The sequence below is a fragment of the Brachyhypopomus gauderio genome, chromosome 15, assembly GCF_052324685.1.
Source record: "Brachyhypopomus gauderio isolate BG-103 chromosome 15, BGAUD_0.2, whole genome shotgun sequence".
In the NCBI taxonomy this organism is placed as follows: Eukaryota; Metazoa; Chordata; class Actinopteri; order Gymnotiformes; family Hypopomidae; genus Brachyhypopomus; species Brachyhypopomus gauderio.
In genome coordinates, this window is record NC_135225.1 from 12,533,720 (window position 1) to 12,557,112 (window position 23,393).

Genomic DNA, 23,393 nt, shown 5'->3' on the forward strand with positions numbered 1-23,393 from the left:
ACATGATGTATGTGTTTTTGAGTGTGTGTGGGCAGCCATGGCTGTCTTCCTCCTCCCTTCTTTATCTCACACTCTCTCACTCTTGCTATCTCTCTTCCCCTTTTACTCTTATCTCACTCCATCTCGCGCTCTCTACATCATTCTCATGCTCTTTGCCCTTTCTCTCCCTCTCTCATTCTTTCTTCCTCTCTCACTCTCTCTCTTCTTTGTCATTCTGTCTGTCTGTTTCTCGCTCCCTCTCCCTCCCAGTATGTCTGCAGTGGTAGCAGCCTTGCTGGCATTTGGCACTGCGATCAGACATCAGCATGCAATTATATTCCACAGTCTCTCTGCTTCACACCAGCCTAAAGAGACAGTTTGTCAGCATTCCTTCCACACTTTATTAAAATATAATAATTATGCTTTCTTTTCTTGTAGTAGAATTACTGAGTTGTGGCTCTGGCTATACCCTGGCTTAAAGTAGATGGGCAGTGAGGCTTACGGATGCCTGGGGCTTATGGGCTCTGGTGCCTGCATCTTGCTTTGTACAGCTGGCCTGCGCTTCTCCTGCTGAGCATCTAACCTCAGAAATCTGATGGGAATATATAGACATGAAATTTCACATATTTATAATGCATTAGAATCAGTTAGGTATTCAGCATGGCTGGCTCTCCCTTTTACCATCGCAAATCATATGATGCATTGGAATTACCCGATAACACATATTCAATGCATTATGAACAAATTTGTACTGCTATATTACTTATTCATTCTCAGAAACATTACTATAAGAGAGACACAGTGGAGGACGACCTGCTCCATCTTTTTACAAAATCTCGTACTTTTTATTTCATTTAGGTTCACCTCAACGACTTACATATTGTCAAAGGAGATCTTGGTAAAATATTGTTTGTGAAGTCATTGAAATACATCACACTGCAATCTAGAAAATAGTCTCAGACTAATTAAGAGTGTCAGATGTGTCTCTAGTGTAGACATAAATGACAGAGTCTCAGCAGCGTGGGTGTAAATTTACCACTAGCGATTTCTTTGGTGCAGACTGCAAGATAACCTCTTAAGCAGTGAAGATGTATCCAATCATCCCTCCCTCCATCAAAGCTCAGTGCTGGTCTGGAGGTGGGCTGCTGTCACTACCCATACTGCGGCACTGCTGTAGGGCCGTTACAGATCACAAAGCTTCTTGTACCCTCCAGTGCCGGTGGTCTGTCTCCTACCCAGCAGTGGGCCTCTGGGAACCTTTACTTGATAATCCAGTGATAATAGCAGAGTTGGTGTCGGGACAGCTTCGTGCTTGCAGGGCTGGCACCAGCGTCCTTGTTTCAGGTGTCGTCGATCTACACGTGCTGTCTGTACGCCCCCTGCTGGCTGCCCAATGCAACAAGACTTTATGGAAATGAAGAGTGGGGGACATGACTCAGCTCTCTAAAAGCAATCCGTCAGAGAAACACATGACCCTGATGACACCTGATGACAAGGATAGGGGTGAGGGAGGGAGGGAGGGAGGGAGGGAGGGAGGGAGGGAGGGAGGGAGAGAGAGAGAGAGAGAGAGAGAGAGAGAGAGAGAGAGAGAGAGAGAGAGAGAGAGAGAGAGAGAGAGAGAGAGAGAGAGAGAGAGAGAGAGAGAGAGAGAGAGAGAGAGAGAGAGAGAGAGAGAGAGAGAGAGAGAGAGAGAGAGAGAGAGAGAGAGAGAGAGAGAGCTTGGCTACTCATTCATGAAAAGGATTTCAACTAGAGTGGAAGAATGGACCATGGTGTGTCTATGAGTGTGTGCACATACACTTGTCACTGTGATACAGGTGGAGACAGCTAGAGCTTTGCCTGCTGCACCTACAGATATCAGTCATGAAATGTAACGGAAAGCCTCCTGAGTTCATTTGTTGATGTTTAACACATCAGCAGTTTTGTGTCACATGACGGAACCCGTCCATAATGGCTGGAGCGTGCATCAGTGATCATCTACAGTAGTCTGTGAATGATCTTTTTATGAACCATTCACACCAAGCCCTGTCATCTTTACTGCAGGCTTAATGTTGTAGTCTGAACCCCAAAAGAGAGTGTAATCTCCACCTCACCACTATTAACTGTACTTCAAATACACAGGTGTCAAGCTCAGGTGCAGGACTGCAGTGTACACACACACACACACACACACACACACACACACTGTCTTTATCAGTAACACCTTTGGAGCCAGGTTGCTCAGTCAAGACCTCGCCATCATTTAAGAAGCCATCAGACATGGGTCAGGCTGTTTGATTAATTAATCCTGCTCCCCTCCCAGAGTGTGAAGCTTCTGTTGGGAATCCAGGGCTTCTGCTCATAGGCAACATCAGTGTTTCTTCTGGTCCTAACAGTTTGGGCAGAAGGGCAAGAAGACTGTTGCTTTTATCTCTCAAATGCTACTCACATCCAGACCACTAGTGGAGGCCCATTCATCCGAGATGTTTAAGTGTAAAACTAACAGGGCTTTCTGGCTGCGTGTGTGTTCATGAACAGCGGTGAAGTGATCCAGCGCTCGTGTGTGTTTCGGAGAGAGCCTGGAAGACATCCAAGGCTTCCATCTGCTTGGCTGCTCTCTTGCCGATTCACAGCATCGGTGCCTTTTCACAGAGCCTGCAGTGATGTGCATTGACTGAGTCAGGAATCGAAATGCAATTATTGCCGAGTCATGGGAAAAGAGAAAGGAAAACAGAAAGCCTATTCTTTTTCAATGAGAGTCTGGAACAACTCTCTATTTCTCTCTCCTCCTCTCCCGCTCTCTCTCCCTCTCCATCTACCCCCTCTCTGTCCCTCCCTCTAATCTCCTCCTATCTATCTCTACCCCTCTCTATATCCCTCCTTTTCCCTTATGTCTGACTCTTCTGACTCTTGCTGTAAGACTGCACTAGTGTAGTTTCGCCATCATTACGGGCCTATCATAACATCTGTCCTCGATACGCAGCCTGCTATATTTAGCTCTGTCCGGCTTGTATGTAGGTCACACATGGGAACCAGACTCCGGGGCAGGTAGACAGAGAGTTAGATCCAGAGAGGGGTTAGACAGAAAGAGGGGTTTAGACAGGAAGAGGTTAGAGAGAAAGTTAGTGTTAGCGAGAGGGTGAAACAGATAGGGAGTTGGATGAATGGGGGGGGGGGGGTATACAGATGGTGTTACTGAATATTTCTTATCTCTACAGTCCTCCCCTCATACCCCAACAGCATTGTGTTTCTACCTCCTTTTCTGCTTCCCTCTTTTCCTCTCTCTCTCTGTTGTGGTACTGTGTATTTTTAGATTAGGCAAATGGGGTCTGTTCAATTCCCTAAATAGGAGCTTGTAAATAGAAAGTTACAGAAGGTGGCATCTAATACATAATCATTGCATTGGGATGATGTGTAATGCATGCCTGAGTGCTGTGGGTATCCTCATTAATGGACTGCTATAGCCAATGCTCATCGGAAGCCGTTGGTCATTTAGGTTCCATTTGGGTTCCATTCCACAACTTCTATTGTTGTCAAGTTTTCTTTTTTAAAACTAGACTGAACAGAAGCATGTGAGAAAAGTCCGTCCATCCATCCATCTTTTTCTTTCCACCATTTCAAATACTTGTCCTGTAGAGTAGTAAGTCATTGCTGTTCATTTGTCCTCGTCACACCTCTTCCTCTTTCATTTCATGAAATGGCTTATTCCCTCCCTCCCAATTCTGAGTTAAACTGCAAACAAAAAACAAAAACAAAACAAAACAAAAAAACAAAAACAAAATACAAATGTGTCTGGTGGACCCGTTTCTCCTCCATGCCCATGAAGCCTACTGAATCGTTCTCCCTTTCACACGCTAGTCATGGCATATTACAGTACATTCTTTCATTATGTGGCCTTCTCGCTTGCTCTGCTGAATGAATGTCTAACGGGCTGTGCTACCTGGCACACTACTGCTGCATAATTGGTAAACACTGCTGCAGCAGCCTGTGTACCATGCTAGACAGGCTGGTTTGTTTGGTGGGTTTGGAACGATTGGGTGGTCATAGCTTCACACGCGTCCGCAGGGTTCACAGGGACAGCGGGCACCTGCCACGTCTCGCTACCTTTCAGGATTTGATTGGTATACTGATGCCAAGTCTCGACACTAGCTGGGAATTCCTTTATGCTGTGACTTGCCAGAGTCCTCTGACAAATTGATCACATCCAAAATCAAGTAGGGACCCAATCTAATCAGGTCTGGTCTAATTTTACACCGTGATTAACGATTGCAAGGAAATTTTAAAATTGTCAAGGTGAGGATGAGAGAGAGGTTATGCTAGAACCTGACACAGGCTTATCACACCAGTCTTCTACGGCACACCACAGCAGCCAGGAGAAGCCAGACAGGTCAAAATCTGCACTTATTATAACCAAATGTTTCTTTTAAAAAAAGAGCAGTCTACATATGCTTAGTTTATACAAGAGCTAAATGTCTTCCTTTCTTTCACTAAATACTGCAATGATGGAAAATGCGAAGGAGAGGGAGCTCAGTTTTGAGCAGACCAGATGGGTCTGTCACAGTGCTCCAGCCTGGAGGTTGGATGGCTGATTATGGAAGCCAACCGCCCTCTCTCAACCGTCCGTGACCTCTGCCCTCTCCTTGCAGCAATGTGGTAGCACGCTAGCAGCTGTTTAAAAGCCTCCCACGTGTGTAGGTGTGTGAATGTGGGTGTATGGGTTTTGTGCATGTGGGTATGGGTATGTGTAGTCAGTGATGCCTGTGAGCGACTAATGACTGCCCAGATTCATTACCATGCTACGCTGCTCATCTGACGTTGCCCAGTCCTTCATGCTCCTCCTAGCAATAGGATTCTATCTTAAAGACAAATGTTCCTATGTGACAAAACATAACCGAGCCAGATAATTCATTTTACCACCCCTGATTCCCTGAACATAGCCCAACACAGCACATCAAGCTTAAATGGAAATAAACTAGACAATATGCTGACACTCAAGACAGGTTATGTAGTTTTCTTCCATAATCAGTTTTATAGCCTTCACAAACATGTCATAGCAACTTTAGACACATTTATAAATGGTGTGAAACAAAGCGGAAGTAGCTCCTCGGTGCAGAGCAGGTGTCCGCTAAAGAATTGTTTCTCAGATTATGCGTGAGTCACGCCAAGCCCTCATTCTCTTTGGCACTTTAACAAAGCTCTCTGATTAACTGCTGTCATAAAGGGACCCGGGGCCAATTAGATTTGTGGAGGGTCCGCCCGCAGACGGACGGCGTGCAGGCGTCATTCGCTCCTGCCACAGCTCAACTTCAAAGTTAATTTAAGGTCAATCATGGCTCTGGCTTCTTGGGTTGGACCACTGAACACGCAAGGGAATCGGCAGACGTGCAAATGGGCCTCTCCGCTCTACTGTCGCCCGCAGCAACCGAGCCAGGGCTGCCACTAATCTCTCCTCAAAAATAAAAAAATAACAAGCAGAAAGAAAAAGCAGCCGCAAGATAGTCGACTGTAACGAGGCCGCCACAGAGGATGTGGGGGCTGATGTGGGGCCCCCTGGAGGACATTGGGTGGTGGTGTGTGCATGTGGGCTGCGTGGGTGGTGGTGTGTGCCTGTGGGCTGCGTGGGTGGTGGTGTGTGCATGTGGGCTGCGTGGGTGGTGGCGTGTGCATGTGGGCTGCGTGGGTGGTGGCGTGTGCATGTGGGCTGCGTGGGTGGTGGCGTGTGCATGTGGGCTGCGTGGGTGGTGGTGTGTGCATGTGGGCTGCGTGGGTGGTGGTGTGTGCCTGTGGGCTGCGTGGGTGGTGGTGTGTGCATGTGGGCTGCGTGGGTGGTGGCGTGTGCATGTGGGCTGCGTGGGTGGTGGCGTGTGCATGTGGGCTGCGTAGGTGGTGGCGTGTGCCTGTGGGCTGCGTGGGTGGTGGTGTGTGCATGTGGGCTGCGTGGGTGGTGGCGTGTGCATGTGGGCTGCGTGGGTGGTGGCGTGTGCATGTGGGCTGCGTGGGTGGTGGCGTGTGCATGTGGGCTGCGTGGGTGGTGGTGTGTGCATGTGGGCTGCGTGGGTGGTGGCGTGTGCATGTGGGCTGCGTGGGTGGTGGTGTGTGCATGTGGGCTGCGTGGGTGGTGGTGTGTGCATGTGGGCTGCGTGGGTGGTGGTGTGTGCCTGTGGGCTGCGTGGGTGGTGGTGTGTGCATGTGGGCTGCGTGGGTGGTGGTGTGTGCATGTGGGCTGCGTGGGTGGTGGTGTGTGCCTGTGGGCTGCGTGGGTGGTGGCGTGTGCATGTGGGCTGCGTGGGTGGTGGCGTGTGCATGTGGGCTGCGTGGGTGGTGGCGTGTGCATGTGGGCTGCGTGGGTGGTGGCGTGTGCATGTGGGCTGCGTGGGTGGTGGCGTGTGCATGTGGGCTGCGTGGGTGGTGGTGTGTGCATGTGGGCTGCGTGGGTGGTGGTGTGTGCCTGTGGGCTGCGTGGGTGGTGGCGTGTGCATGTGGGCTGCGTGGGTGGTGGTGTGTGCCTGTGGGATGTGTGTGTGCTGCTGTGTCTGTGTGATCTTGTGTGCCGTGTGTGTGGTGTTGTCTCTAGACTGTGCATATTGGCAGTGAGCAGTGATGTGTGCATGTTGGTGTATCTGTGGGGTCTGTGTGTGAACAGGATCTATGCACAGACCAGCAGCAAGTTTGTCCTACACTTACATGTAACACAAAGCCTTTTTGCATGTTTTCAGCCCTGCTCCTCATCAAACTGCCACAAAGGAATAGATGTTGAAATAAAACATAAAAAGTACACAGTTGACAGATTATAGTGATATAAATTATTGTATAATTGATAAAAGAATAATAAAAGAAATTAGTACATTTTTTCATTTATATCATTACAGTATTATTTCACACAATCACTTGCCAAAACCAAAGAACAGCCTTTATCTTCTGTTTCTTAGTAGCAAATGGTACAGGTATGTTTTGGGCAGTGATTTCCCTAAAGAGCATTTTAGAATAATGTATGAGTTATGTATAATGGATGTATATTGTATGTCTTCTGGATACTCCTCACTGCTGTCCTCATTAGAGTTGCTTGAGCACATTGGTGAATGGCTGGCAGTCTTGCACAGTTCCCACAGCATTCAGAAACAGGCTTTACGTTTCACTGATGGGCTTTAAGTTTGTTTTCTTTCTTCAGGGAGTCTGTGTAATGTTAACCTACAGCATATGAGCTAAAAATGTGAACTAGCTATATGAACGCTAGTTGCACACTTTAAATCATCATGCTAAAGCACAGGCAAAAAAATATAAAGTATGCAAAAATCTAAAAAACAGCTGCATATATTAACAGCTTAAATAACAGTATTGGGCTATCAGTAATAAAATGATAAACACAAGTTAAAAAGTAATTTGCAAAGTTTCTGTATTAAACATTACTATGTAATGACATGCATGGTTTATCCCTGTTCAGCCCTGCTCAGCATCAGAAAACACCAGAAACCATTAAAGACTGATGGTGGTTCTTAGTGGATTTTAATGGATTCCTATTGGTCTGCCATAGCAGTCTAATGGTATTTGTTGTTCCTAAGAGGTTTTTGATTCTATTGATTTCTGATGGCATTTTATAGTAACCTGATGATTTTGTGCTATAGTTGTGCTTTACGATGGTGTTTAATAGCCTAATAGAACTAATTATTCTTTATGGCTGTAATGGTTCAAACTGGTCTTATTGGTTTATGCTCCATAATAAACTAGTTACATAAGCACATGATATAAATTATGCCTTATTCCATTACTTACATTTTATGTCGGTTTTTAGAAAGAAGCCAGCCATGTATTACATTACCAGAGCCTATAAGATGTGTAAAACATAAATGTATAAAACATATATGTATAAATTATTAAAATTCAAACAAATAAAAATCTCCAAACATTATAGCCACATTGATCTTAAACAGGCCACATATTTTAATGTAGTACCTGATGCTTTCGTCATACAATAAATTATAATTCAAATTGTATATGCACTTGCTATTAATCTCAATGATTATACACCTGTTAATTAGGTCTAGCTACCCAATATACTGCAGCTAGTCATTCATATTTGGAAATGTACATTTTCTTTAAAACATGAACATGCAATAATGATTTTGCTAGGGTGTCTATGGGTACTTCACTGCAGTACTCTCAGTGGCACAATCTCACGTAGACCTACCTGTGGGTACGTCAATGCAGGTGGAAAAGTTAGTCTGGAGCACCAGTGACATGGTGCAGTGCCTGTGGTACGTGTCTGTAAGGGCGTTGTCTGGTATGTGCGACTGATGTCATATCTGTATATGTGGTATTGCTTGCGTGGTGTATCAATGCAGGCTGGGCTGTGAGTGGAAGTGTGTGTGTGTGTGTGTGTGTGTGTGTGTGTGTGTGTGTAGGCTGCACCTTGGAGCACTCATGACATTTTGTAGAGATCTGAGCCTTTATTCCATGCGTGAGGGACTCACTCCTGTCATTAATTCAATTCACATGTTGTTCCAAGTTATGAGAAATGTGGTGGTGTCCTGTAATAATGCCCTCTATGTAATAAACATTATGCTCAAACGTTGGCACACTTTTCCTGGACCCTGTGTTTCATAGTTTTCCTGCAGCATTGTGTACCTTTTGCTCTGCAAGCACTGAATTATCGGAGCAGATCCAGCAGTTCAAAGTATCATGTCTTAATTAGGTCGGGTAAAGGTGTAGGTCGTTTAAAGCTGATCAGTCAGTTACCTGATACTGCGCCAGCTTCCAGACCTCTGCGTTTACATAAGCGGTGTCTTCCCCACACATCGCTCAGGATTAGCTAACGTATTAGTGTCTGCTACGAGGCACACTGTACTGTCTGTGCTCACATTGTCTGTGTGGGCTCGTACACAGTAACATATGGTCATTCGTTGTGCAAATCTCCTGCCCAGGTGTGCGCGCGTGTACACACACACACACACACACACACACACACACACACACACACACACACCTGTTTGGAGTAATTTGTCTCTCCAACTGTGTTTGTCAGGACGGCAGATGACTCAGCCACTGTGGGGACGGTGGTGGTGTGTCGGCTGAAGATGGGGGAGATTGAGGATGGAGAGGTGGACCACATCACAGCGGACACGCACCAGAAGGTAACGCGTGCACTCACACATACACATACCCACGCACATGCACACAGATGATTAGGATGGAGCTAATACAAGCTAGATTAGTTATCAGCTCAAGGCACCTACTTAGATTCTGTATAAGCCTTTGCACATATGTGAGTATTATTTTGAAACTGTGCCAGAATTCACTGAGGTACTCATCTCAAGGTAGGTAGGTGTGTGTGTGTGTGTGTGTGTGTGTGTGTGTGTGTGTGTGTGTGTGTGAGAGAGAGAGAGAGAGAGAGAGAGGAGGTGGAGATGCTGTGTGTGTGAGAGAGAGAGAGAGAGAGAGAGAGAGAGAGAGAGAGAGGAGGTGGAGATGCTGTGTGTGTGTGTGTGTGTGTGTGTGTGTGTGTGTGTGTGTGTGTGTGAGAGAGAGAGAGAGGAGGTGGAGATGCTGTGTGTGTGTGTGTGTGTGTGTGTGTGTGTGTGTGTGTGTGTGTGTGTGTGTGTGAGGATGAGAGAGAGAGAGGAGGTGGAGATGCTGTGTGTGTGTGTGTGTGTGTGTGTGTGTGTGTGTGTGTGTGTGTGAGAGAGAGAGAGAGGAGGTGGAGATGCTGTGTGTGTGTGTGTGTGTGTGTGTTAATAGCCTGTAAAGAGTGAAACTGCCCCTCTGCGGGAGAGTCAGGGGAGGAAGGAATCAGGCAGGAGAACAGATGTTGTCTTTGGAGATTAGTCAGCAGCCTCGGCAGTGCCAGAGGGATGGCTCCGCGCTGTGGGTTTAGTGCATGCTCAAAACAAAGCTGGACAGAGCCACTGTGTTTATTTTTGAATGTTTTGTTTGAGTGAGCATGCTTTGTGCCACGAGGTGATTATTTTTCTGAAGGAATTTGATTATCACACTTTTCTCATGGTTTCCTCACCAGTTCTGTTTGCACTAATGCATTTGCACTAGTGAACTGTTTTATGCAGTAGCCCGAGTGATGTGTGAGGCAGAGGACCGATGCAGGAAGGAGAAATGCTTGAGATCTGTCTCAGGTTCAGTCTCATAGCCGCAGTACAACTCCAGTCTTGGTTTTAGTGTTTTCTCTGATCTGACATACCTAATTAAGTATGTACCTGACATTCTTAATTAGTTAACCTAAAGAAATTAACGTCTGTTTGAGCGTGTGTGTGGTGTGTGTATGCACATGAAAGCCACACATTGCGCACATAGTCCTGAATGTAAGGTGGAGTTAATCAAGTCATGAGTCCTGGTTGATTGACGGTGTGCTACCACTTTCATACTGAATAACCTACACAGACCCAACTTTCTCTCTACACAGCTACATGCAAAAAGAGGAATAGGAAGAGGTCAACCTAATTCTGTTGGAGTACAACCTTATATACCTCAGTAATCAGGACATGTACTGTCCCTCAACACTCCTTAGGCATAATAAACGCTGTGTAGATACACTGTTGTGTTTCTTTTAATGGGCCCAAACCCCTTCTAGTTCTGTTAGAAGTGTTGACCTTGGTCAAGTAGGCTCTCTCTGTCTGTGCTGTCTGGCCCGAATTAGGGTCATTACTCCTTGACACCAGAAATCAGCGCCATCAATCTTACATGCAGAAATGTGGTCCTGGAGCTGTTGGGGACTGACTGCTGCTTGTTCACACACTCCACCACTGATCAGTGATCATCTTTTTTTTTGTGTGTGTGTGTGTTCCATTTGGATTTCCCTTTTGGGGCCAGCGCGATGGGGAGAAGTGTCCAGGCACCGGTGCGTGCCGATCTGAGGTTGCAGCGTGATGTGGAGTGGATGGCGTGGATCACGTTTCGTGAAGGGCAGGGATGGGCCGTAGCTGAGCACAGATCAACGGGCCCTCCTGAGTAGGACGAGGGAGCCTCTCTCTCTCTTTCTGAACCGTTAGAGGCTGGAGGGCTGCAAGACGCCCCCAGAGAAAGAGAGCAGGAGACGGAGCGGGCGCTGTCACCAACTCTCTCAGGTGGTGTCTGAGGAGCTTCCGAGGAGAATGGATGTGGAGGAGATAATTCCTACCCTAACCCCATGAGTCACCGCGCCCTGACGTGGTTTAGAACTTCGCTCACTACGCCCTCGGTGTCAGGAGGATGGCAGCCCCAGACAGAAGTCCCACTCCCAAAGATTCCTGCTACTTTCCATAATTTTTAAGCAGCAGCCAGTTATTCGTGACCATAAAGGATGGCTCACGGTGGCACTGGTTTTATTATGGTGTGGGCTGACAACCTTCCTCTCCACTCGTGACAGACATGCATTTACACAGCACAGACGAAACGTTTTTGAAAACTTAATTGAATACATGTCTGGACTGTCTTTGGCTGCAGTGAGATCAGTTTTGAGTGTGATTCCATGCTGGTTGTGTGTACATCTCTGAGCTCAGATCAGATTTTTTTTTATTTGAGTTGTGGCTGCACAGAAGAGAACTCAACTGCCTGCATTTGTTTTTTGTTTTCTTCTTTTCCCACAGTGCACTCTGGTGTGTGAGTCACACGGGACCACAAATGACAAGGACAATGGGCCACTGATGAATGCAGGTAAGTGATTTATATCTATGTATAGTTGCATTATATTAAGCGTATACATTTATATGAATATGTATGAAGTTTACGGAATATCAAATGGTCTTTGTGTAGTTGTTATTCATCATAAAGAACAGGCTTCTTGGGCTGTAGCACTCACTCACACTCACATGGTTCCCAAATGCCTGTATGTCCAGTTCCCTTCTTGAAGGGTTTGATAATTAGCTGATGAGAGGAAGGAGTGTGTGAACACAACAAATCCCGATCCCTGGGGCTATTCAGCACTGCAGCAGGACAGTCCTGCTCCACACAGTGGGACAATCCCTCTACAGATAGCACTGCTGCAGGGCAGTCCTGCTCTATACAGTGCTACAGCAGGTCGGTCCCGCTACTGATAGTGCTACTACAGGGCCATGGCTTGCTGCTTTTGCTTCAAACTCATGCACAGCTTTGATGCGGTCATTTTAGCAACCAGCTAAAATAGCCTGTCCGTCTTCAATTCCACTCTATATGTAGTTCATTTTGGCTTCATGAAGAAATTGATAATTAGGTTTGATGGGATTATTCATGTGTAATCTCAGATTTTAATATCAGATGTTCAGATATTAAATTCTAAATTGTTCATGTTTCTTCAAGATGTTTTGAAGTCATGCGGCCTTTAGACTTGTACTGGCTGATCATCAAGGAGTAGGGATTTCCACTGTCAACAGCCAGCATCATTAACTTGATCCCAAAGTAGGGCCCTCGGCAGGGGGCATCTCTCTGTAAAAAAAGTAGGAGGAGGAGGAAGTTGTAAGAGTTGAGCTTTTGGCCGAAGAGGCGTTTTTGAAGGCTGGCTCCTCTGTCCCAGAGCCAGAGTGGGAGGAGGCCAGAACCAACCTTCAAACAACAGAGCGACTTATGGTGAGCTCACTTAGAGAGAGAGATTCTGAAACAGTGCCAGTACTCTGTTATTAGCCAGAGAGAGAGAGAGAGAGAGAGAGAGAGAGAGAGAGAGAGAGAGAGAGAGAGAGAGAGAGAGAGAGAGAGAGAGAGAGAGAGAGAGAGAGAGAGAGAGAGAGAGAGAGAGAGAGAGAGAGAGAGAGAGAGAGAGAGAGAGAGAGAGAGAGAGAGAGAGAGAGAAGTGAACAGGAACAGAGTTTAGTAAAGGGAAAGAAAGGGAGTCAGGCAGGAGAGGGAAACACAGGCTAGCAAGAGAGAGAAAGAGCTGAACCAGGAGGAGAAGAAACATGGCAGGCTTTTCTTCAGCCACGTGGCAGTGAGGCAGTGAGGTCTGCAGTGCAGCACGCCTCACGCTGTTTGGCTGTTTAACTCTGTTTCTGCATGGGTGTGTGAGTGAGTAAGAGAGAAAGAGAGAGTGCACGAGAGGGAGAGCGTTTATTGCCACATCCATCGCTGTCTGTGTGTCACTGTGGCATAGTCACTGGGCCAGGGCAATTAGCCACCACTAGGCGGGTGTTGTTTCAGACTCGCAGCTGCTCCCGTCAAAACACGGCGCCCCCCCGCCGCCTGGATAAGATAGACGCAATTTACGCCCCCCACTTTCACTGCGTTCATTACCTCTCCTTTCCACGCACCGGAACCCCCACCACAGCATCGCAGCACTGACTCATTTCCTTAAGAGCTGCTGAGGGAGCTGACGCTCTGATCTGATTGGCTGTGGGATTAGCGCACTGATAGGTGGCAAGGTCAGGGGTTAATCCTCCCCTCCGAGGAGCGCCTCGGCGAATAAGAGTTCTCCTTCTCCTTTTTGCTTGGAGGTCATCGCTCGCTCCATCCATCTGTCCGTCTCCTCCCCTCTCCTCCTCTTCGCTCCATGTCCGGGAGGAAGGTCTGTCTCTCCCACACTGTGCCAGCCAGCTCGTTTAAAGCAGTTCTCTGGCTCCCGTCCTGCACGGACACAACACAACTCATAATTTAGTGTTTTGAAGGCTGTAACACACTGCGTTGGGTGCAGGGAGTTTGATAATCAGTTAATGTGTTGGATCATATAAGAGGAAACATTTTGCAGAGCTGTGGCCATCTGAGATGTTATTTTAGAACGTCTAGACAGATCGTTGCAGTTGGAATGAATCTGACGATGAATGTTAAGTTATTTAAAAAGCAAGCCTTTGCACATATCAGTGTGGAGTCATTTTCATAAATGTTTTAGTTGCCATACATATATCCTTTGATAAGTTTATTCCATGCTAAAATTGAAGAGGAATCATTACAGGGCACTACAGGAATCATAACAGCAGGATTGGGCCCTAATAGCACTGCAGGAAGTTGTCAGGACAAGTCACCTTTCAGCTCCAGGAGTCAGAGGGGCAGTCCACATGGAAAATGGCAGGTTGAGGTGGAGAAGTGTTTTCCTGCACGTGGGTTTTCCACTCATGAGTGAGTCGTATGACTGCAGAGAGGGACTGTCCCCAGAACTTGTGATGCGTGGCTTCTGTGCACTGTCTAAATGTGAGTGTTGAACTGTGTCTATAGCCCTGCTGCAGTGGCGGGATGATGGGCAGTGAATGTGCTGGTTATATGAAGAAACAGGGGCCTTTCAATAGAACTGCACATCTCCTTCCTTCCATCTCTCTACACCAGCTAAAAATGTGCCTTCCTCTCTCTCTCTCTCTCTCTTTCTCTCTCTCTCTCTGTCTCTGTCTCTCTCTCTCTCTCTCCACCCCTCACTGCAGTGTTTAAGAGCCCTGTGTGTAAGGTGTACCGCTTCCAGACTGTGGATGGTGCGTGGATGCTGGTGAGGGAACAGATGTCTGAGTGTGCTCTGTCCTTCAGCCTACCAATGCAGCTCCTCAGCCTCTTCATCCAGGAGGACAACCGCAGGTTAGCCCCCCCCCCCACACACACACACACACGCACACCACACACACACCGCACGCACATGGCTCAGCACAAGTACACCAGAGGCCAACCACAGGTACGGCTCACCCCTCCCCTGACATGCACGGCACCCTCCACACGCACACACACGGCAAGAGGCAGTAGACAGGAGGCCAGTCACAGGTACAGTGCCCCCCCAATGGCAAGAGGCACTGCAGATGTGAGCTGCCCAGAGAGGGGAACAGAGAGAAGCAGGAGGAAAGGAAGAGTGATGGAGCAGAGGAGGCAGGGACGTCAAAGGTAGAGAAATGCAGAGGCATTACAGACACGGAGAGGGGATGAGGAAAGAAAAGAGCAAGAGAAAAGACGAGAGTAAAAACAGATGAGGCACTGAAAGAGTGAGGTGCCCTCCGATTCAATGAGGAGGTGGGGGTGAGGGGGGGTGTCTGCTTTGAGGAAGGAAATGGGTGGTTAAGAGCTATACTTAGCCCACACTAAATTATTCAAGCCTGTTTAACACTTCAAAGAGCATGTCTGTCCGATACACACCCAGCAGTCTTCCCTCTGTTCTCACTCTCACTTTCTTTCGCTCTCTTCCTCTTGCCTCCACGGAGGTTGGAAGACAAAGCCAGAGTGGAACAGAGCGGAGAGACAGCCAGGATAGAACGGACAGAGACAGGTGGGGTAGAACAGTGAAGAGACAGCCGGGGTTGGACAGAGCGGAGAGACAGCCGGGGTTGGACAGAGCGGAGAGACAGCTGGGGTAGAACAGAGCGGAGAGACAGCCGGGGTAGAACAGTGAAGAGACAGTCGGGGTAGAACAGAGCGGAGAGACAGCCGGGGTAGAACAGTGAAGAGACAGTCGGGGTAGAACAGAGCGGAGAGACAGCCGGAGCTGAACAATTTTCACAGGTGCACATCTAGTCGGATGTAGAACAATCATCAGTCTAGTAAGAGCACCTCAGCCTATTTCTCCAGACTTGATCCCCACAGTAAGTACTGCTCATTGTGTTCATATAAGCTGTGAACACTGTCATTTCCCTCTCACCCAATGAAACCAACGCCACTGCTACTGTGTATTGTCATTAATTAACTTTTAAAACTCCAAATAGCAAACTTGACTCCAACAGTTTTATAGTTGTAATATGAAGCACTCTGTATATAACAATATTTTCCCCAGAGACTCCCAGTGAATTTTAGGTTATTAAGTTTGGGTAATGTAGTCAAACCTGTAGTCAGATAATGTAGTCAGAATGTAGTCAGATAAATAACTGGTGCTTGTCTAGTGTGGCCTGACGTCTTGTTTATTTAGTTTAATGGTCTGTCAGATGGTTTTCAACATCATCTTGTCTCTCTGTCTTGAGGGCAGTACATTTTTGAACAAGTTCCTTCATCTGTGACAGTTTCTCTCACACACAAGCCCACACACATGCACAAGCACATGCACGCATGTGCACGCACATACACACGCACAGACGCACCACACACACGCACACACATCTCACTCGGCTTTTACTGAAATCTTGATCATTAACAAGGAAACACACACATGTGTTAACAGCATTCAAATACACACTCTGCACACACATTCCCAGACTGCAGCTCCCACACACGAGCCCCTCCTGGGCAACAGTCCCACGTGCGTAACGCTGGCCCCTGTCTCTCTGGTCTGACCCTCACAGATGTCCCGACTCCTGTCCCTCAACGCCCAATTAACCGCTCCATTCTCTGAATTCACCATTAACCGCATGTTTACAGGCTGCTGCCTGATGAATAACGGCTGAATAACTATGACCTTCTGACTGCAATACTTTTCTGCCAGAAGTAGCAAAGGATTGTGGTTTTTGTTTAATGTTTGGATGTCGTCGAAGTCTCTCAACCATCCCCAGAAATATGCTTGTAAGCGGTGGGCTCCTCAGCACGTGGGTACGCAGACGCCTCAGTGCTGGTAAGATCCTCTTTGCTGCTGATGTTTAGACACGAAGCAGTCAGCCTTGATGAGGTTATCTATTGGTTATCTAGTGTCGGTGCCTTTCAGAAGACGCTTTGCTCAGAGTACTGAGGGATATGACATTGCTTCCCTTTTTTCCTGCATCATCATCATCATCATCATCATCATCATCATCATCATCTTCCTCTCTTTTAGAGCCTTAGAGCAGTACTAGCTTTCTCTACCCACTATTTTGTTTCGTGCTGTCACCACCCACATAGGCTTTAATCTCCTTGCTTGTATGTGTTTGGGTGTGTGTGTGGGTGTGGTTTCATTAATGGTTTCAGTAGCACTATGCCTTGTCATGGAGACTTGAAAAACAATGTATTGAAATTGATGAATGTAACATTTATGTAAAAGTCTGTTTTCTTTTTTCCCCAGTGTATTATATACCCTTTATTAAGTACTATTTATTAAGCACACAGTATCTGTGCTGGCATACTAATGGTGCACCAATTCTGCACCATGACAACACTGCATGCTACAACATGATAGGTCAACTGCTGTCATTACACAGACCTGTTTAAAGCACATTCTCACCCTCACAAAAGTCAATATGTCTTCAGCATTCTGAGCATTCAATATTCTCTAGCACCCTCTCTCTTTCAATACCCCCACCCCCCTCTGTCTCTCTCTCATCTCTTTTTTGTAAAAGGAATGCTTGTACCTGACAACTGTGACCATTATCATTATCATGTGCCTGGGCTTTTCTAAAGAGCACAACTATGTGAGAGAGAGAGACAGAGAGACAGAGAGAGAGAGAGAGAGAGACAGACAGACAGACAGTGGGACAGAGTGCAACCTTGTGCCTTCCATATCCAAGGCCATGGTCGCTAATTGCGATTCCCCTTGCGATGCTGCTGTTGACCCCTGGCACCGAGCCTCCGTCTGATTAAACCCAGCAGTGCCAATAATGCACCATGAAATAAAGAGCTCGGCAGCGCGGGCTGAGCCTGCAGGCTGCTGCCCAGGGGCGGAGCACAGCGTGCGAGTGGCCCTCCACCCTCCACCCGCCTCATGGCCTTTCCCTCCTCCTCCTCCTCCAACAGGGCACCCCCACCCAACCAACTTTTTAAATGCTGTTATTTCATTTACCCTACCTTTTCTGTCCATCTGTTCATCGCTACTCTTCTGTACCTGTTCTGCTGTGCACAAATCTCCCCCCCCTCCACTGCATGCTTTTAATTCTCCCATTACTCTCCTGATTTTTACACCTCTTCCTCTTTCTTCATACTTTTCTCCTCTTTTGTCAGTTGGCCAGCATCACTTTGGTAACCATGCAAAGAGGAAATTATGTGCTGGACCGTCTCGTCCTCAGTGCAATGATCCGTCTTCTCAGCTTACAAATAGCAGTTCTCTCCGCTGAGCCCCTCCTGGTGAGCCTGTGGTAGCCAACACGTCCAGTGATACTGCAGCCTGGAAAAGGGGAGCTGGAACCACTGGAGCAGTGACGTTGTGCACAGAGCACCAGACAACAGTGACGTTGTGCACAGAGCACCAGACAACGGTGACGTTGTGCACAGAGCACCAGACAACGGTGACGTTGTGCACAGAGCACCAGACAACGGTGACGTTGTGCACAGAGCACCAGACAACGGTGACGTTGTGCACAGAGCACCAGACAACGGTGACGTTGTGCACAGAGCACCAGACAACGGTGACGTTGTGCACAGAGCACCAGACAACGGTGACGTTGTGCACAGAGCACCAGACAACGGTGACGTTGTGCACAGAGCACCAGACAACGGTGACGTTGTGCACAGAGCACCAGACAACGGTGACGTTGTGCACAGAGCACCAGACAACGGTGACGTTGTGCACAGAGCACCAGACAACGGTGACGTTGTGCACAGAGCACCAGACAACGGTGACGTTGTGCACAGAGCACCAGACAACGGTGACGTTGTGCACAGAGCACCAGACAACGGTGACGTTGTGCACAGAGCACCAGACAACACGGTCGTTGTGCACAGAGCACCAGACAACACTGTCGTTGTGCACAGAGCACCAGACAACACTGTCGTTGTGCACAGAGCACCAGACAACACTGACGTTGTGCACAGAGCACCAGACAACACTGACGTTGTGCACAGAGCACCAGACAACACTGACGTTGTGCACAGAGCACCAGACAACACTGACGTTGTGCACAGAGCACCAGACAACACTGACGTTGTGCACAGAGCACCAGACAACACTGTCGTTGTGCACAGAGCACCAGACAACACTGTCGTTGTGCACAGAGCACCAGACAACACTGACGTTGTGCACAGAGCACCAGACAACACTGACGTTGTGCACAGAGCACCAGACAACACTGACGTTGTGCACAGAGCACCAGACAACACGGTCGTTGTGCACAGAGCACCAGACAACACGGTCGTTGTGCACAGAGCACCAGACAACACTGACGTTGTGCACAGAGCACCAGACAACACTGACGTTGTGCACAGAGCACCAGACAACACTGACGTTGTGCACAGAGCACCAGACAACAGTGACGTTGTGCACAGAGCACTGCTGCATTTTTTGGGCCTTTGGCCTTTGCAAGTAATGCAAGCACATCTGTAAAAACGGCCTCAAGGCTCTACTTTACTTCAGGTCCACATCTTAGTATATATTAATGCCTGGTTTCATTCTCTTTCTGTTTTCCTCTCTCTCTCCTTCACTTGTATTGAATTAGCATACAGACACTTTCTTCTGTACATACTAGAGATTTTCTTTTCTGAGGAACCAGGAACGTTTGTGGTACTCGTATCAATTGAAGATGTTAATCACATTGGTGGATGTATTTAGGACATGAGGTGACTGAACCCAAATTTACATGAAAATGAATCATTGTTCTCTGTAAAAAAAAAAAAAAAAAAAAAGATTTCTCTTTGCAATTAAAGATGCCTGAGCTTTTTATTAATGAGATGCAATAAAGGCCTTTTCCCAAATAGAGGAAAGGAACTGGAAGCACCTGTTTTAACCAGATAAGCCTCCCATTACCTGTGTAAATCTAACTTTAGTTCTGCCCCACTGTTCAGGCCCTTTGGGCAATCCCACAATGCACCTGGGCAGCGTCACACTGACTAATAATGAGAATTAGCTCCAGAGATGATATTTTCTAGAAGGTGTTCGGTTAAATAGTGCGAAAAGCATTTTTATTTTTTTTTTTGAAATTTGAATTGCAGATGAATTACCCATTAAAACGGTTGTAATGAATTTAGCAATAAAATAATTCCTAAAAGAGCAATGACTACATGGTGAAAACGTCGAGGAAAACTGCAGGGCAATTAGACAGTCTAACTCTTTAAATGATGTTGATGTCAGTCTGCTCAGCGTGAGTGCGTGGTGAGGTCCCCTATGTGAGTGATGCCTGGTGGCCTGGTGACTGTCTCATAGGCCATAGCTAAAACATTACCTCCAGGCTACAAGGGCAGCAATCGTTCCACAACACAAATGAAGAAGATGATCACAAAACCACTTAGATGGTGTAAAAGAAATGAGAGAAAGAGGGGGGGGGAGAAACTACAAGAGTAGTCATGGAGGGTGATTGAATTTCTATTACAACTAGAGCTTTGACTGTTGTAACATGATGTGTAAGCATTGTGATCTATGTTGGTGTTTATGCTGTCAAGGACCCTTCCCTCACTAAAAATACAAGGCAAGCACATTATTGCTTTTAGAGAATAGTGTCAAGGCACCTGAAGACGGGCATAAAGACCCCATGCTCCACTGGTGATCCTTGGAGGCAGTGAAGTGGTAGGCAGCTAGCGACTGTGTGGCTGTCTGACAGAGATGTGATGTGCTGGACAGGGTCCAGGAGCTGAACGACCTGGGCGAGCTCTCCCCGCACTGGGACAACCTGAGGAGAGGAGTCATTGCACGGTACAGCCACGTCATTAAAGCCTACCAGGACACACTCGCAGAGCTAGAAAAACATACTGGTAAGTCACGCACACGCTCCACACACACAATATTTGCTTACTCTTATGTTCATATTATTCATATCGCTTTGCATTGTCCTCTTTATTTAAACTTTTATGTTTTACTAAAAAAAAAAAAAAAACCATCAGGGCTTCACAGTGTGTCCTTGGCCACAAAGGGTGTGACATTCGTCGAGTATTTGTCCTTAGCTCTGGCTCAACAATGCTCCTTCTAGTAACTGGCTCGTTGAATGTGAAGGTGTGCGCAGAAGTAGCGTTAGAGCAAACACAGAGCAGACAGCGATCCTAACAGTCTGGCAGTCGAGGGTTTTAATGCGCAGGTCTGCCATTTTCCCAGCGCTGCTTCCAGTGAGACGCCGGCTCCTGCCGATTAGCAGATGCTTTAAGGTAGATCCATATGAACATGTCGGGCCTAATAGAGCCGCATCAGTATGCAGTGATCCTGCCATTCATATCCACCTCTCCTGCCTCTGCGAATGCCGTGTGTCATAGCTCCTTAGATCAGTGATGGCAATGTAGCCATAGCAACAAAGTTTCGACTGGGCAGAGATGACAGCAGCCCGAGGTCTGGATGAGTCCGATATGTGCAGAGTGTTTGCTCCCTCGTCCTGCCACTTGCCGCCACACAGATTGCAAATTGTATCATGGACACGCTTTAATGCACGCTTTAATTTTACAGCCTGAGCTCTAAGAACCGAACGTACACACACGCGTGCAGAGGGAGCGTAAAGCTGCAGGATATTTGGCATTGCGTGGCCAATCTAAAATGACAAGTATCACACAGCCTTATTGAATTAGCTCTATCTGCTCTCGGCTTAATGTAATGGCCTGAAAGCTCCTTCCCCATCGCGAAGGCAGGGCACCAAATGTCAGCGCGCCATACGCCCTCGCTACGCCTCTGCTCCCTCCGTCTGGAACCTCAAATGGTCGTTAATGTTTTTTTGCCCTTCTAATCAGCTGCGGCAGCCAAAAAGCTGATCGGCCCGATCGATGGGCGGTGCGTTTAGGGCCAGCGGCGGGAGATGAGCTGCGGCCGCCTGTTGTTGTTTTGCGGGATGACTGATGCTGACGGCCGGGACGGAGGCGTCCGAGCGGACCTCACTCTTCTCCATTATGGCTCCTGACAGCTCGCCGAACGGCCTGGCTCCCACGGCCGCCCTCTAATCTCGTTTGCTGTAAATCAGAGAAGCCCGCCTCCATCTGGGCCAGCCTCCAATACGCCCCCACCCCCGTTCACCCGCCCCCCTCTCCTAGCTGTCCTGGGCTTGGCTTAAGGCTGGCACCCCCTCGCCTGCAGGACCAGCCCTGAGCCAGCCTCTGCAGTGGGCCTGCAGAGTGTTAATTATTGATGCCTAATGGTGTTGGGCATCAGAAGGCGTCAGACACAGAGGATGTTTGGTGTTTGGAGAGCATGGCATGGTGATGGAGAGAAGAACGTGCGTCTCTCCTCGCGCTCCTGTCACCCGGGGAGGACTGGGAAACTCTTGCTGCCTTTTGTTGTAAAACCTTTTGTTTCTGTTTGTTTGTTTGTTTTTTTGTTCAGAAATTTTTCTTTGATTTAGAACAAGCCGAGCATAAAGTTCTTCAGCTGCTGTCATAACTCTCATATCTCCTCATGAATTAATCATTGGCGTTGGCACCGACTGAATTAGCCACCGTTAGTTAATCCCTTTAGCAGTGCGTTTGCTGGCCTTCAGCTGGGCTGGTGTCGCCCAGAGTCAAGGAATCAAATCTTCTGACGTCGCAGAGGCAGAACGTGGGAGAAATCTCAACAAGGTGCCGGACTTAGCCCCAACAGTGATTGAGCTACAACTCTCTAATACCCAATAAGGAGGCTGAGCTTCCTGAATACGTTTTTAAGCCCCATGGCTGTTTCAGCTTCCTTAATAAGATACGTTAAAAAAGGAGGAGATTAGAGGACTACCCGAATACAGAGATAGAAGAGTAAATCCGACTTTCATAGTAATGCCTGCTATGTACGAGCTTACTGCAAACACCGCCCAGACCACAGGCAGGCATGGGTCTCTTAGGGAGCGCCGTGTCTGGGCCGCAGAGAGTGCCCAAACCAAGCCCATACATACACACACTCAAACAGCAGCTCCTGTGCCCAACACAGAAGCTCTGGGAAGTACCACCACCATTGTTTACTGGCCACTCTGAGGATCAGGGCCATTCCAAACGATCCCACAAAGGGAAGTTCGATGCATTTAAATGGCACAATGGCTCTTTCTCTCCTATTTCTATCCTTCTCCTTCTCTCTCTCTCAATCTCTCTCGCTTTGTCTCTCTTTGTCTCTCTCCGTTTCCATTGATCACTGACATGTGAACCACTGGGCTGCTGCAGGTTGTGGCGAAGCCCTGCGGGCAGATTTCCTGCGGCACCTCCGCCAGCCTGGGCGTCCCACTGCTCCTGCAGGAGGGGAGGGGAGGGGAGGGGAGGGGGAGGGCAAAGGTGCGCGCAGCATTTTAAAAGCGGCTGCACTGCTCCGCCCTCTCTTTCGGGGAAGGGCCCTGAGGTTGTTCTCCTGGGCTGGAGGCTCTCTGTGTTCAGGTGATAGTGCTGCACCTGGATTCCTGCCGCCTGTTCTGTAGGCAGAAAGAGAAGAAAAGAAGGTGCGGGAGCAAACTTACTGTGTGTGTGTGTGTGTGTGTGTGTGTGTGTGTGTGTGTGTGTGTGTGTGTGTGTGTGTGTGTGTGTGTGTGTGTGTGTGTGTGTGTGTGTGTGTGTGTGTGTGTGTGTGTGTGTGTGTGTGTGTGTGTGTGTGTGTGTGTGTGTGTGTGTGTGTGTGTGACACAAAAAAAGCCAAAACAGATGGAATGGACAAGTGGGACAGAGAAAGTGTGTGCATGACTGTCATGTGCGAAAATGTATACGATTGTGTGAAGGTGGCATTTATGTGTGCAGACGTGTGTGTGTGTGTGTTTACCCCTTCCTGCAGCTGCTCATGTGAGGGTCAGAACAGCCGGAGTTTCCCTCCACCTGCCTGGTCAGGCACCTGGTTGCACAGATGGAGACTGCGATGACTCTTAATGTCTCTGCTTTGGCTACGGGGCCCAGCTAAATTAGCCAGT

General features: G+C 47.8%; 1 protein-coding gene across 12 annotated transcripts in view; it reads left to right on the forward strand.

Moving 5' to 3' along the window:
- Positions 1-23,393, forward strand: part of inpp4b (inositol polyphosphate-4-phosphatase type II B) — a 141,517-nt gene that overhangs the window by 62,813 nt on the left and 55,311 nt on the right. For all 12 annotated transcript variants that reach the window (XR_013121214.1, XM_076973960.1, XM_076973961.1 and 9 more), the window contains 4 exons: positions 8,978-9,086; positions 11,529-11,595; positions 14,256-14,403; positions 20,192-20,322. Coding sequence is in view for 11 of the 12 variants with exons in the window: in XM_076973960.1 (XP_076830075.1) it covers positions 8,978-9,086; positions 11,529-11,595; positions 14,256-14,403; positions 20,192-20,322 (455 nt within the window). In the remaining variant the exon portion in view is untranslated. The remainder of the gene's footprint in view (positions 1-8,977; positions 9,087-11,528; positions 11,596-14,255; positions 14,404-20,191; positions 20,323-23,393) is intronic.